The sequence below is a fragment of the Pantherophis guttatus genome, chromosome 11, assembly GCF_059756535.1.
Source record: "Pantherophis guttatus breed Tessera chromosome 11, ASM5975653v1, whole genome shotgun sequence".
Lineage (NCBI taxonomy): Eukaryota > Metazoa > Chordata > Lepidosauria > Squamata > Colubridae > Pantherophis > Pantherophis guttatus.
Window position 1 is genome coordinate 958373 of NC_142073.1, and position 14655 is coordinate 973027.

General features: G+C 51.6%; 1 protein-coding gene across 2 annotated transcripts in view; it reads left to right on the plus strand.

The window, feature by feature from the left end:
• The window catches only part of ANKRD11 (ankyrin repeat domain 11), a 118850-nt gene extending 106302 nt beyond the window's left edge, over positions 1–12548 (plus strand). For both annotated transcript variants that reach the window (XM_034426630.3, XM_087877084.1), the window contains 5 exons: positions 1049–7752; positions 9031–9129; positions 9208–9351; positions 10314–10406; positions 11850–12548. In XM_034426630.3, the coding sequence (XP_034282521.1) occupies positions 1049–7752; positions 9031–9129; positions 9208–9351; positions 10314–10406; positions 11850–12035 (7226 nt within the window). In that variant the 3' untranslated portion in view covers positions 12036–12548. The remainder of the gene's footprint in view (positions 1–1048; positions 7753–9030; positions 9130–9207; positions 9352–10313; positions 10407–11849) is intronic.
• The last annotated feature ends 2107 nt before the right edge of the window (positions 12549–14655 follow it).

Sequence of the window (14655 nt, forward strand, 5' to 3'; positions counted from 1 at the left end):
TTTTATGTATGAAGTTGGAGCAATAATGGAATAAGAGACCTTGAATTAGTATCCTTCCTCTAAGCGGCCAATTTCATCCCTGCCAAGACGGTGCCATTCCTGCACTTCTGTAGACGGCACCCTCCCAGCCATTTGCTGCTTCCTTTTGCAAACCACACAGCAACATCAGGATGCAGATAGAGGGAAGGTTTAACAATCATGGCCTCGGTTGAATAAAACACTCACCTGTTCTTGGAAAGGGGGGATGCAGAGAGAATCTGGGGGCAGAGTGGCTAGCATGTCTCCATATTCACTTAGAGCTGCATGCAGTGAAAACTGTGTTGCACTGTGGTTTAGAATAGTGAGCTTTCTGAGCGAAAGAAGCTTTGCAGACTTACAGAATAATTTCCAAGGGTGACTAGTGGCCCAGAGAATGGAAAAAGTTTGGTCCGACTGTGATCTCCCCAAAGAACCCAGAATGCCTCTTCCCAAATTCTCCTCATGCCAGGAGTTAAGAGTCTGCAGCAAAGGGATGATAGCTGTCCCACTTACAAAAGCATTGTAGTGATTACTGAGATAAATACGCTTGGAATCCTTTTAGAAGCCCCTATAAATATTAAGTGGCAGCACTCCGGCGTTGGCAGCTATGGAAGCGAAGCCCCAGGGATGGAGGCCTCTCTGTCTGCTGCAGACGCTGTGCCTGGGGGTTCCTTGAGGGAGTCTGCACTGCATCTCTAATCCTGGATTGGCACTGCAGCTGCTGGAAAGACAGACCCCCTTTTGAAAGAAATGGATGTTGTCCCCAGCAACAGCTCTCACTAGATTTGCACCCTTTCTGCCCAGATGCACCAAAGGGATGCCAGCCATTGAGTCCCTGTGCAGCTTTGGCCTTTTACCCCAGAGGACCTCTCAGACCTCCGAATAGGTAGAGCAGCCCCAGCTATGCTTTGCACACGGAAGATAGATTGTCCACTCAGGTATTGTGAGCAGGTTTCTGTGGAGAACGCTGCTAAGCGCAGGTGTCCGTAGGGGCCGTCCTTCACCTGCCTTGGTGCTCTTGCTTTTGCAGAGACTTCGGAGGAAGAAGACGCTCCGTCGTTTGCGCCCTCCAGCTCCATCGATGGCAACAACACGGACTCGGAGTTTGAGAAGGGCCTGAAGCACAAGGGGAAGAACCAGGAGGCCCCGAAAGCCGTCACACCCGTGAAAGACGAATATGAGTTTGACGAGGACGATGAGCAGGACAGGGTCCCCCCAGTCGATGACAAGCATCTGCTGAAGAAGGATTACAGGAAAGAGACTAAAGCCAATAATTTCATTTCCATTCCCAAAATGGAAGTGAAAACCTACACTAAAAACAGCACAATCGCACCAAAGAAAGCAGCTCATCGCATCCTTTCCGATACGTCTGATGAAGAAGATGGCGCCTTGGCGGTGGGAGGGGGGGAGAAATTGCGAATGACCACCCACCCCAGCCCTGCCAGCAACAAGGCTCGAGAACCCCCCAGCGCCAAACAGCAGAAAGAGAAAAACAAGGTGAAGAAGAAACGCAAGAAGGAGACCAAAGGCAAAGAAGTTCGGTTTGGCAAAAAAAATGACAAGTTTTGTTCCTCTGAATCTGAGAGTGAAAACCTGGAGAGCGAGGAAGATGACCGAGACTCTGTACAAAGCCCCCCTACCTGCGTAAAGGACTCCCGGCTGGTGCTGAAGGAGTCCTCCCTCTTCAATTCCCTCTCGGCTTCCTCTGCCTCTTCCCACGGCAGTCTGGCCTCCCAAAAGCATAACTCGGCCCTCACAGATCAACACTCCAAGCATTGGCGGACCGACAATTGGAAAACTGTTTCTTCCCCAGCCTGGTCGGATGTCAGCTCCTTATCCGATTCCACAAGGACCAGGTTGACCAGCGAGTCGGATTATACGTCCGAGGACTCGAGCCTGGAGTCCTTGAAGCCTGTGAGGAAGAAACAGGAGCCCAAGAAGCGAGCTCAGCACGGGGCTGCAGTGGTGGTGGTGGATAAGAAGAATTCATTCCATGGCAACATCGATGGAGCTATTCCAAAGCTGGACAAGGAGGGCAAGGTTGTAAAAAAGCATAAAACGAAACACAAACACAAAAACAAGGAGAGAGGCCAGTGTCCTGCTAGTCAAGACATTAAAATAATCAAAGCTTTTTCTTTTGATTATGAGGACTCTAAGCAGAAATCCGAAAAGGCTTTGATGATAGAGACTGAAAGCCCTGTTGAAAACAAGCTCAAAGCACTAAAGCATGAGAGGGAGCACTTCAAGAAAGAGGACAAATTTCTGAGAACTAAATCTGAAGAGAAGGAGTGGTTGATTAAAGAGGAAGCTGGGAAAAATTCTAAAGAGGAGAAATCCTTGAAAAAAGTGAAGGAGGCGAGTAAAGACATCAGCAAACCCTTCAGGGAAGAAAAGACCAGCCGGCTGGAGAGGGAGAAGCCAACAAAGGAGAAATCTCCCAAAGAGGAGAAGCCTCGAACACACAAGGAGGAAAGGAAGAAGAAGTCCAAGGACAAGCAGTTCAAAGCCGAGAAGAAAAGCGAACCAAAGGAAGAAAAACCAAGCAGAATTGAGAAAGAAAGGCCAGTGAAAGAAGAGAAAGAAAAATGCAAAAAAGACAAAAGTTACCGGGAAGAAGCACCATTTGAAGACTTTAGTAATAAAAACCAATTTTTGGAAAATGAAGATACAAAGTTCAGCATTTCGGATGACCAGCAAGATCGATGGTTTTCAGATTTGTCATCTGATTCCTCTTTTGATTTCAAAGGAGAAGATAGCTGGGATTCACCAGGGACAGACTACAGAGAAATAAAAAATGACAGTGTGGCAAAATTAATAATTGAAACAGTAAAGGAGGAAATAAAAGACAAGAAACGCGAAAGTAAAACAAAAGACAAAAGAGACTATGGTGAAAAGCGTAATGAAAAAGACACATTTCTTAAAAAGAAAGAAAGAGAATACACTGAGCGGAATTCTGAGAAGAAGAAGGACCAAACTGAGAAACATAAAAATATTCCCAATTATCTGCCTGAAAAGAAAAGAAAAGATTCTGCTGAAAGTTTTAAAGAGAGAAAAGAAAAGGACGGCAGCGAAATTAGAGAAAGAAGGGAATTGCCTGATAGCTCTAAAGATAGAAAAGAGGTTAAAATTAAACAAGAAGACTCCTACAGGGATGAATTTAAAGGTTATGGCTGTGAAGCATTTTTCAAAGAAAAACCTGACCCCGAATTCAGCGGAAAAAATACGGAAACCTGGGAAAGGCATCACTCAGGAAAGGAGAAAAAGGATGCGCCAGAGAAGGACAAGAAAGAAAAATCTAAAACAGAGAAGTACAAAGAAAAATCCAAAATGGACGATAGGGAGAGAAATGAGAAGACGCCATCCGAAAAGAACCAAAAGGACAAAGAACTGGAGAAAAGCTTTAAAGAGAAAAAGGACACCAAGGAGAAATACAGAGACCCACACAGCAAAGACAAAGAGAGGAAGACTTCCTTAGATCAGGCGAAAGACAAGAAGGAGAAGATCTTCTCTGGGGATCGGGAGGACTTCCATGAGAAAAAGGAGGAGAAAAAAGCGAGAGAGCGGAGCTGGTATAACATCCTCGACATTTTCACTGATGAAAGCGAGGACGAAAAGGACGACTACCCTCTGACTGGGTTTAAGCTGGGGGACAGCCTGGTAAACGAAATGCACCGGCTGCAGGACAGTCTGCAAGACCAAGAGGACAGTGCCGTGGCTGAGAGAGACCTTTATGTCCCCGACAAGCATCGGAAATATTCTTCGGACCGGCAGCCCCACTCTGTGGAGAAACCAAAAGATAAGGACTCCAAAGAGAGAAAAAAGGAGAAAGGGCTGTCGGAGGGAGGGAAGGAGAAAAAAGACAAAAGCTCTCTCGAGAAACACAAGGAGAAGAAAGACAAAGACCGGAAAGAGCGAGTCTCGGTGGACTCTGGCCAGGAAAGGAGGACTAAACAGAAACTCCTCGAAAAGGCAGAAAAGAAACATGCGGGAGAAGAGAAGGCTAAAAGTAGACACAAGGAAAAGCTGGACAAAGAGTACACCAAGGAGAAGCGTTCTTCTAAGAGTGGGGAGGCAGAGAAGAGCTTGCTGGAGAAGTTGGAGGAAGAAGCCCTCAATGAATACCGAGACGACTCCAACGACAAGATCAGCGAGATCTCCTCTGACAGCTTCACCGACCGGACACAGGACCCCGTGCTCAGCAGTCTCTTTGAGGCCTCCGGCCTTTCGCTTGCAGACCCCTCTGAGGAGAGGCTCAAGGAGTCGCTGCCTCTACCTTGCCTGGCGGAGAAACTCAAGGAGAAGGAGAGGCACCGACACTCTTCCTCTTCGTCAAAGAAGAGTCACGAAAAAGAGAAAGCAAAGAAAGAAAAAGCAGAGAAAAAAGACAAAACAGATGAACTGAAGGACTCCAGCAGCAAGAAGGAAGCCACCCAGTACGAAAAAGATTTTGCCCTGGATGGGGATGGTTTTGGCGGTGCCTACAGCACAAAAGCCGAGGCTGAAGAAGAAGTGGACAAAAGCACGGAGTACTTGTTTTCTGAAAAAAAGGACAGGAATGAATCCGAAAGAGAACTTCCTAAGAAAATTGAAAAAGAAAAAACTTGCAGTTCCAACGCCTTCAGTGCAGCCAAAGAGAAGAAAAAGAGAGACAGGCACAAAGAGAAGTGGAAAGACGAAAGGGAGAAGCACAGAGACAAACATCTGGATGGACTGTTTAAGCACCATAAGGAGGAGCAGAAGTTTGCCAAAGACAAGGAGGCCTCTCAAGTGATCTGTCTCAAGGACAAATCTAAGGAAGAGCCCTCCAAGCTGAATGACCTCAAAGCAAAGGAAAGGCTGAAAGAAAACCAGGAAAAGGAGAAAGCCGACTGTCTTAAGATGAGCAACGGAAATGATAAAATTGTCTTATCCAAAGAGGGTGGTAAAAAAGATGTCAGGCCCCGGGAAAAACTTTTGGGAGATGGGGACCTGATGATGACCAGCTTTGAGAGGATGCTGAGCCAAAAAGATATTGAGATTGAAGAGCGCCACAAAAGGCACAAAGAGAGAATGAAACAAATGGAAAAGATGAGGCATAGATCCGGAGATCCCAAATTAAAAGACAAAGTCAAAGCCAACGAGGAGATGCGCAAGAAGAGTCTGGATTTGACTACCAAGAAACCGCCAGCTCTTGAATCTCAGTTAAAAGACAAAAAACTCAAGGACCTTGGCCCACTAGCTCCCATAGCATCTCCCGAGATCAAGGCCCAGCCTGCTTTGGGGGTGGATTCCAAGGACTGGATAGCTGGCCCCCAACTGAAGGAAAACTTACCTGCTTCTCCCAGGCCAGATCAGCACAGGCCGACGGGCGTTCCCACCCCAGCCTCGGTTGTTTCATGCCCAAGCTACGAAGAAGTGATGCAGACACCACGGACTCCATCTTGCAGCAATGAAGATTACCCAGATCTGATGTTCGACTGTGCCGACTCTCAGCATTCCCTCCCCATCTCCACTATGTCCATGAATGCTTGTTCTCCATCTTTCTTCGACAGATACTCAAATCCTTCAAGTGGATTTTCTGAGAACCCAGGTCAGACCCCAACAAGGCTCATCCCCTCCACCAATCTCCATCGGTCGATCTCTGTGGATATTAGAAGGGCACCAGAAGAAGAATTCAGTGTTGGAGATAAATTTTTTAGACAGCAGAGTGTCCCAGCCACATCTAATTACGATTCTCCGGTCCAACCCTTGATGGAGGAGAAGCTGCCTCTTCCTTCTGTGCCTACTGAGAAGTTCCCGTGTTTATCTCCAGAATATTATTCGCCAGACTATGGAGTCCCATCGCCCAAAGTGGAGGCGCTGCATTGCACATCCGGAACTGTTAGCAACGTTGTCCAGTCCCCTGAAAGTGTATTTTCTGGGTTGCAAGCCAAGTCCTCCCCGTCTCACAGAGACGAGCTGCTCGCCCCTTCTGTAGAAAGCGCCCTCCCTCAAGATCTGGACATGCCTTTGGATGCTACAGAGGACCAACAGGCGACGGCTGCCATCCTGCCCCCGGAGACCAGCTTCTTGCCCCCAATTGAGGAGAGCGAGTTTGACTCTGGCATGCCAGAGCAGAGCAGCGCAGAGTGGGAGCCCACACCAAAGAAACCTCCTCCAGTGCCACCCGATTTAATTGGCAACCCTCCTGAACATCCTGTGAGCTGGTCGGTGGGGCCCGAGCTGCTTCTGAAGTCTCCCCAGCATCACCCTGATTCCCCAAAGCCTTTCTGTCCTCTAGATATCGCACTCCCCAGCGCACCCGTGCCCTTCATTCCTGCAGAGACGCTGTATCCCGGCTCCCCTCCCTCGTACCCCCTTTCCGTGATGGAGCCAAGGCTCGAGAAAGCAAAAGAGGAGGCGGAAGAAACGGTCCCACCCGAAATGGTGTCCGCAGAGCCACCAGCTCCGTGTGTGGATCCCCCGGCCAGGTTGGATGCCTATTTCAGTCCCTGCAAGCCTGTCTCAGAAGATGCATCGGACATGGCTTTGCCGCCAGCAGAGCCGCAAGTGGAAGTTGCAGATGCCGTGGAGAATTTCTTAGAAAACAGCAGCATCGCTCCTGTAAACCCAGAGGAACCGATCACGTGGCCGGATCCCTTCGCAAACTCGGAGGACGACTTGGACCTGGGCCCGTTCTCTCTGCCAGAGTTGCCGCTCCAAGTAAAAGACGTTCCAGAGGTGGAAATGGTGGAGGGCAGCGAAGAAAGTCACCCTGCTGCGCCTTCCGAAGCCACCGCCGCAGCCCTGCTGGACGTCGAGGTTCCTTTGGGGTCTGCAAAGGACCAGGAGGATCTGAGTCTGAATCCAGAAAGTGTCCTGCCTGGGGAGCCCGACCTGCAAGGGGATGAAAAGAAGCCAGAGGAGGCTTCTGCCAAAGCTGGGTTGGATATCTGCAGCCCCCCAGAGCAGAAGACTGGAGAAGAAGCAGAGGCCTCCCAGAATGTTCAAGATGCACCACCAGCAGATCTGGGGCAGTTGGAGCCCAAGGAGGTGGAGGCCGGTGGGGAGGAAGCCGTCTCGGCTGCTCTCGTATCCGACGGTGCTCCTCAAGGCTGTTTCAGCCAAGCGGACAGGACGGAGAGCCCTGAAACTCAAGAGGCCGCCAGGGGCACCAGCCAGGTTGCTTCTTCTCAGGCAGAGGTTCCCCAAGGGAACATCCAGTTGGAAGCTGCAGAATTGGCCCCCAAGCCGATTCCCGAACCCCCAAAGGCTCCCAAAATAGAAGAGATTCCACAGCGGATCACCAGAAACCGAGCCCAAATGCTAGCCAATCAAAACAAGCAGAATGCGGCGGCTGCAGCTGCTTCCGAAAAGGAGTTCCCCCCCGCTTCCGCTCCTTCCACCAGGGCCAAGGGACGCGTGGCTGAGGAGGAGGACACCCAGGCGCAGCACCCGCGGAAGCGGCGGTTCCAGCGCTCCAGCCAGCAGATCCAGCAGCAGATCAACACCAGCACCCAGCAGACCCGGGAGATGATCCAGCAGACCTTGGCCGCCATCGTTGACACCATCAAGCTGGAGGATATTGAGCCGTACCACAGCGACCGGTCCAACCCTTACTTTGAGTACCTGCAGATCCGGAAGAAGATTGAGGAGAAGCGGAAAATCCTTTGCTACATCACCCCCCAAGCGCCCCAGTGCTATGCCGAGTACGTCACCTACACCGGCTCCTATTTGCTGGATGGAAAGCCTTTGAGCAAGCTGCACATCCCTGTGGTGAGTAACTGTCCTCTCCGCCGCTTTCCCTTTTGTGCCTTTCTCAGCTTTGCAAGGGGAGGCAACGGCCGTCCCTCTTCCTCGCTCTTCCTGCTGGCCACGTGCCCCCCACTGCACTGCCCAGACCCATGGCAGCCTTGTGGAAGCAGTTCCCCGTTTTCTGGTGCCTCCATTGTTATTTTGACCTGATGCCCTCAAGGCCTTGCTGGAACTTGAGTCCAGTAAGGGGAGGAGCTGGACTGCAGCAACTGCCTGAAAGTCCCAGGAGGGACAGGGAGGTATTGCACCAGTTAGGAACGGTGAGTTTGAAGAACGGGGCCTGGAAATTCTAAACCCATATTGGACACATTGCCAGAAATAACAGCAAGCCCAGCTGTCATCAGATTGAGCTTATTGTGGCTTTGTGTCAGTGTGACGGTGGGAAAGCCATTTTTACAAACAGCCCCCTGGCCATGCAAAGGGAGGAGCAGAATCTTGGGTCGGCTTCCATCTTTCTTGGCATGTTCCTCATCAGGGGAACCTGCCAGTAGAAATCCATTTGTCAAGTGGCACTAAATTTGACTCTTTATACTTTGGCTTTTTCTGATGTAGAAAGTGAGAGATAAGAACAGGAGAAGGAGGAGGAAGAGGTTGGGAGCAGAGCTAAAGTCTTTCCAGTTTGCATTCAGGAGAGGCAGCTCTTCCACCTGCTTCCTGTCCCTTCACCCCGGGACCCCTGCTGGAAGGCCGCCCCCTTCATGTAGCTCAGGAAGGCTTGAAATTGGGAAAGTCACTCCTGCTTTTGGGTGGGGGCCGAATGGAAATGGCTCTCCTTTCGCCTGCAGCAGTGGTGTGGAGGGTGAGCCGGGGGGGGGGCGCTCTGGAGGGGGGCAGGGGAGGGGAGGGGAGCAGTTCAGACGGGGGAAGGGGTGTCTGATCAAAGATGTTGAGGGGAGACCAGCGTTCAGATACGATGCATGTAAGTGAGGAACAGCCTGCTTGGGAATCAGGGAAGCGGACCCTGGTTGAGCCCTGGGGAAGCTGTGTGTTCCCAGCGGTTGTGCTGTGCTCTGCGGCATCAGTGGGTAGGCGTTGGGTTTGCCTGGGAGGGAGGGAGGGAGGTTGAGTGAGCAGCGTCTGCCTCCCACTCTGGGCTCTGCTTTGTGCACAGACGGCCTCTCTGCCGCTGCCCCAGGCACAGCTGCGTCCGTCTGTCCGTCCGTCCATCCATCTGGCCAGGCGAAGGAAGGCTGGCGAGACCTCCACCCGGCAACCCTTCCCCCCTTCTCTGCCTTTCAGATTGCCCCGCCCCCGTCCTTGGCCGAGCCCCTGAAGGAGCTGTTCAAGCAGCAGGAAGCCGTCCGGGGGAAGCTGCGACTACAGCATAGCATCGAACGGGTAACTGCCACGGCTGGCCCGGTGGGGTTGGGTGCAGGGGGTGTGTGGCCTCCTGGTAATGCTGCCCTCCTTTCCCAGGAGAAGCTGATCGTGTCGTGTGAACAGGAGATTTTGAGAGTTCATTGCCGGGCAGCCAGGACGATAGCGAATCAAGCCGTGCCCTTCAGCGCCTGCACGATGCTCCTGGACTCAGAGGTGTACAACATGCCTCTCGAAAACCAGGTGGGCTCCTTCCAGCAGGGCGCTCTTCCTTGGGGGGAGGCGGATGAGAGGCTTTTGCTAGTGCAGCAATTCTCACTTTTCCACTTGTACGCTGGCCGTGTGCCAGGACACCCTGCCCTCCTTTTTTGGCTGTGGCTGGGGTGAGGAGGTTTCCAAAGGAGCGCTTAGGGGTCAGAGTGACATGCAGCTGCTGCATCGTCCGTCCCCTTTTGCTGGGACCCCCAAATTCCCCTTTGGTCCTTCTTCACAGCATCCCAGCTGATCATCTTGCTTCTGAAGGAAATCCATCCCGGGCTGCGTCTGATCTGTGCAGAGCCAGGCTCTACCTCAGACTGCAGGTCTCCCTGCCTCCCTTCCACCCCCCCCATTCCCCCCCTCCCTCAGTTCTGTGCAAGGAAAGGCTGGAGATTTAGGGATGAGTCAGACGAGTCAGACGGAGGGAGCCTCCTGCTTTGCTTTGCGGCAGAGGAGATGCCCAAGTGGCTGCGGCTGCACAGAACAAGGAGAGCAGCGCCTCCTGCTGGCCAGTCGCTTTGAAGCAGCTCTTCCTGCTGGCTGTAAAGCTGTCATTTCGGTGGGAAGCTGAGTGGTGCATTGCAGGCATCGGCCCCCAAGCACAAAGCCGGGTAGGGGGGAATTTATTAGTTGTCTGTCACACCCGTCCTGGGCCTGATTTGGCCCATACCCAAAGAATTCCGTGTTATTTTCTACCACAGAGACAATGCTGGGCTCTGAGTCTCAGCTCAGGAAGGTTGGAGGGGGGGAGCACGTCTCTTGCAAAGGGCCCTTGGAGTCGCATGCTCATAGCCCAGAGCCCACGTGGAGGCTTAAGGGAAATAAAAGGTCCCTTACTTGCCTATTTGAGACTCTTCTGTAGGAAAGTCTGTGAGAGAGACAGAGACAGAGACAACCAACGTTTAAGTCTGTCTTTCTGTTGCTTACCTTCGTCCTTTATCTCTCAGGGAGATGAAAACAAATCTGTCAGAGATCGTTTCAATGCTCGCCAGTTTATCTCATGGTTGCAGGATGTGGATGATAAATACGACCGGATGAAGGTGAGCAGGGAAGCCAGCAGGGCTGGGCAAGTGGCGTCATTGGCTGCCTCGGCTCTGCCTTAAGCCCACTCTGGGGGGAGAGGATGGGTCGTGGTGCGCCTGCTGCATTCCTCAGATCTGCTCCTGTCCTGCTGCTGAGACGCCAATTGCTTCATTCCCCACCCCCCCTCCGCCTCCAAATATTTCCATTGTTCAGCTGGGTGCCTGATTCTTAGGAGAGATTCCTCTGGCCCAGCAGTTTCTGTGATGTGATTTTTTTTTTAAACTAACAATCTATGAAAATCAGAACCAGCTTTTCTGGCTCTCGGGAAGGGCTCATCTCCTTCAGCCAATCTGTGGCCCTTCCCTCTGGCAGGGAGGCGCTTTTCTGCTGGGGGCTCCGTAGAGGCAGACCCATGACAAACAGCACATGCTCTGACTTGATCTTGTTCCATTCCATTCCTTGCTTTTCTTAAAACATGCAGAAAGAAAACTAGGTGGTAAGTGACGGTGAATATTTACATTCTGATAATAGGAAATTTGCAAACCTCTCTGTTTCTTGGGAATGAATCAGTTGATCCCAGCCCAGGATAGCCTAATCCCCTTGTGTATCCAGAGTTTTGTAAGAAACCTTTATCAACAATGTAGCATTCATTCATTCATTCAAAACAACAACGAAAAAACTTACACGGCCCCCCATGATAATCCTAGGTGGATCACAGCAGCCTTTGATAAAAGCAGTATAAATACAAACCCACAGAACCTCACAAAAGGCATCACGTGACCCAGGAGGCTGCAACCAAATACACGCCAGTTGCCAAGCACCCAAATCCTGATCACGTGACTCTGGGGACACTGCAGTAGTTGTAACTGTGAGGGCAGGTTGTAAGTCACTTTTTCAGCACCGTCATAATTTTGAACGATCGCTAAATAAATGGTGGTAAGTCAAGGACTCCCTGTATTTTTACAGCCATCTGCTTTTCTCTAAAAATAAAAGTTGAAGCTCATTTGCGCAACAAACAACAGCAAAAGCTAACAAAAATTAAGAACAATCCTGGTGGCCCAAGAATGTACTATCTCTGAAAGTCCTTTAAATGTCAGAGCACAACCTTCTCTTGAACGGCAGGAAATCCTTCTAATCTTTAGACTAAACCTCTTGAACTGTTGGTTCAGGCAGCCACTGATAAAACGGAGTTCTGGCCTTCGTGACATGTCACTCTTAATTCATTTTTCTCACGGGAGCAGCCTCCGTCCCAGTTGAGATGGAGCTTCTCCGGGGGATGTCAGAAAACCAAAAGAGAAGCTGTCCCGCTTGGCCTCTCCCCATGGCTGCCCATAGACGCCCCTTTGGGGGAAGGGGGACCCTGAGGCCACAAAGGGGGGGGGAGCTTCTCAGCACCCTGGGCCTGACAGATCTGCCTTCCGCTTCGCGCACTCAAGGCCCTCTCCTCTTTTCTCATCCAGACGTGCCTGCTGATGCGGCAGCAACACGAAGCCGCAGCCTTGAACGCAGTGCAGCGCATGGAGTGGCAGCTGAAAGTGCAGGAGCTGGACCCTGCTGGGCACAAGTCGCTCTGTGTGAACGAGGTGCCCTCGTTCTACGTGCCCATGGTGGACGTGAACGATGACTTTGTGCTTTTGCCAGCATGACAGGACCGTGCCTGCGGACATTTTCACTGCAAACTGGCATGGGTGGGTGCCCACCCCTAACTCCCCTCTCCAGGATGGGTGTAGGTGTTCACACACACACATGCACACAGACACACACACACACACAGAGACACGACCGCTTGCTGATGAATCCCTAGTCAGACGAGGAGGAAGCAGAACATCTGTGGCAAAACTATAAGTGGCACTTTCTTCACGGAGCCCCAAGCGCCCCGGGCTGCAGGAGCAGTGGAAGGAGAGGCGCAGCTCCTTCCCCGCCACCCTTTGTGGCAGGAGCAGCCCACGCATGGCGGCAGATCCAGGACTGGTGGAAGGAAGAGAGACTTGACGGGTGCCAGGAGTCTGCCAGGGCACTCTCTCTCGGGGGGGTAGCTGCAGCTGCCGCCAAGACTCACAGCCATCGCAGCCTTTGGCGCATTCATGATTTCTGCCGTTTGGAGCGCTTTGATTCTTCCATTTGCCTGTGGGTGGATCATCCCTCCAAGACCCTGCAGGGCTAAACTGTGGGGGGGGGGCTTGTGGGGAGGTGGGGGTAGAAGAGACAGGCAGTCCCTTTGGTTCTTGTTACAGCCGGGCATCGGGAAGGCACCGAGCTGCACTCTGGGGGTGGTGGAGAGAATCACCCCACCGGACCGGCAACGTGGGGCACCTTTTGAGCAACCCAGCCTGGGGAGGGAGGCCCCTCCCCACAGAGACCAGAGACGTAAGTGGCGCAGAACAAGGACTGTGCAATTCTGTTTTGAAGTGGAGTAAAATCCATGTGGTTTATATATATATATATATATAAATATATATATATAAATATATATTTTCCTTTAATCTTGGGCATTTTGTTTCTCTTTCTGAGACCATAACTTGAAAAAAGAAAAAGATAAAACACTACAAGAGCCAATACTCATATAAAAAGAAATTGTATCCCTTAAAAGCTGTACAGTTTTATATACATTAACAATGTACTTTTTGCTGCCTTCTAGATAATTTATTTTGCAACACATTACTGCACAGTTGTAAATAACTTATGTACTGTAACATCACTTTCAGTCATGTGTAAAGAAATAAATTAATTAATTAAAATGATCTTTGTATGTATAGTTCCCCCAAGGCAGTACCCCTTCCTTCTCCGGCCCCATGCAGCAGACAGGCTGGCCATGGGCTCGCCCTCCCTCTCTTGCCAGCACTGAGCTGACCTGTGCCCTGGGCTTCTCTGGCTTGACATTTCGGCACAGATTGATCTTGTGAGAGCTCCGTGCTCCCCTTCGGGGCACTAGGCACGCGTGGGCAGAAAAAGACCCCTCATGGGGCACGCTAGGCTGAAAGGGGCCCTGCGGAGCTCAGGGCAGAGAGGCTGGGACAGTCAAGCCACTTGCGGTAGGGAAGGTGCCTGCAAGCCCAGCCAGGGGAGCCCCCGGGGGTTTCTGCCCCGAATTGGCCCCGGTTCCAAGTTGTGGATTGTCAAGGAGGGTTTTGTAACCAGGAAGTCCAGAGCAGAGCGTGCTTGGCTCAGCCCTCCCCTGAATGGCTCTCCGCTTGTGGACAGAGGGAGCGATGGGCCAAGAGGGTCCCTGGGACAGGCAAGGAGGGGTCCCGTTTCCCAAAGCTTTTGCCAGGAGGGCTTCTCTGGTTTTGTGGTCTAGGAAGGCTCAGTTCTGTCATTGCTTTCTTGTAACGCTTATAGGAATCTTTTGGGACTGGCTGCTTCCAGATCTGGACTGGATTGGCAGCCTTGAGTTTTGGAGAATTGCTGGTTAGCAAAGACTGAAGGACTCTCCCCACTCCCCCCCCCCCAAATGCAGAAGTAAATTTCTGAAGGCAAATGAGTCACTCCGTAGCTCACAGGGAGGTTTATTCCTGAACCCGCTGCCTTTTGGCAACGTACATACGAATTCAGAATGAGCGGCTGGCACAGTGGCAGTCTTGTGCTAGCAAAGAGGGTCTTCACTGTGGTCCATATGGTAAAAGTCGTGAGTTACTTGGGGAGCAGAGTCTGAGAGAGAGTGGCAAGGAGAAGCCGCCGGCCGGAGGGAGTCCTGGGCCTTCCTCCTCTTCCTGAGAGGCCCTGTTGCTTGGCCTCTCCTGTGATTGGAGGCGGCTCATATCTCGGCCGGGGGGGGGGGTCATTTCCCCCCCCCCCAAGCTTTCAGCTAGCGAAGCCCTTCTCTGAGGCAGGTTGCAAAAGACTTGCAATGGTGGGCAGTTGGCAATTTGCCATGAGAGCCAGGACACTCAGGTAACTGCTGGAGAGGGCAGAAGGTGAGCCGTTTTCCCCAGGGCCTGCTCAGCCACCAGGAGGGAGGGTCTTTCCAGCCCAGCTGCTGCATTGGAGCATCTCTGCTGGCCTCTGGAACTCCACCAAGTGCATGTGGGGGATGGGGTGGGGTAGGACCCATAACAAGCCTTTGGTTCTTAGCATCCCATGTCTGGAAAAGTTTCTTTTGGAACACAGAGGAAGTAGAGGAAAGTTGCCCCTGCCTAAAAATGGATAGGGCTTAATCGGTGGGTGCCAGCCTAGCCTTCATGGACTGGGGTTCTAGTTTCAGAGGTGGTGGTGGGGGCACCTCTGTCCTCCTCTGATCCTGGACGGAGCCAAATTCTGGTTGAAAAT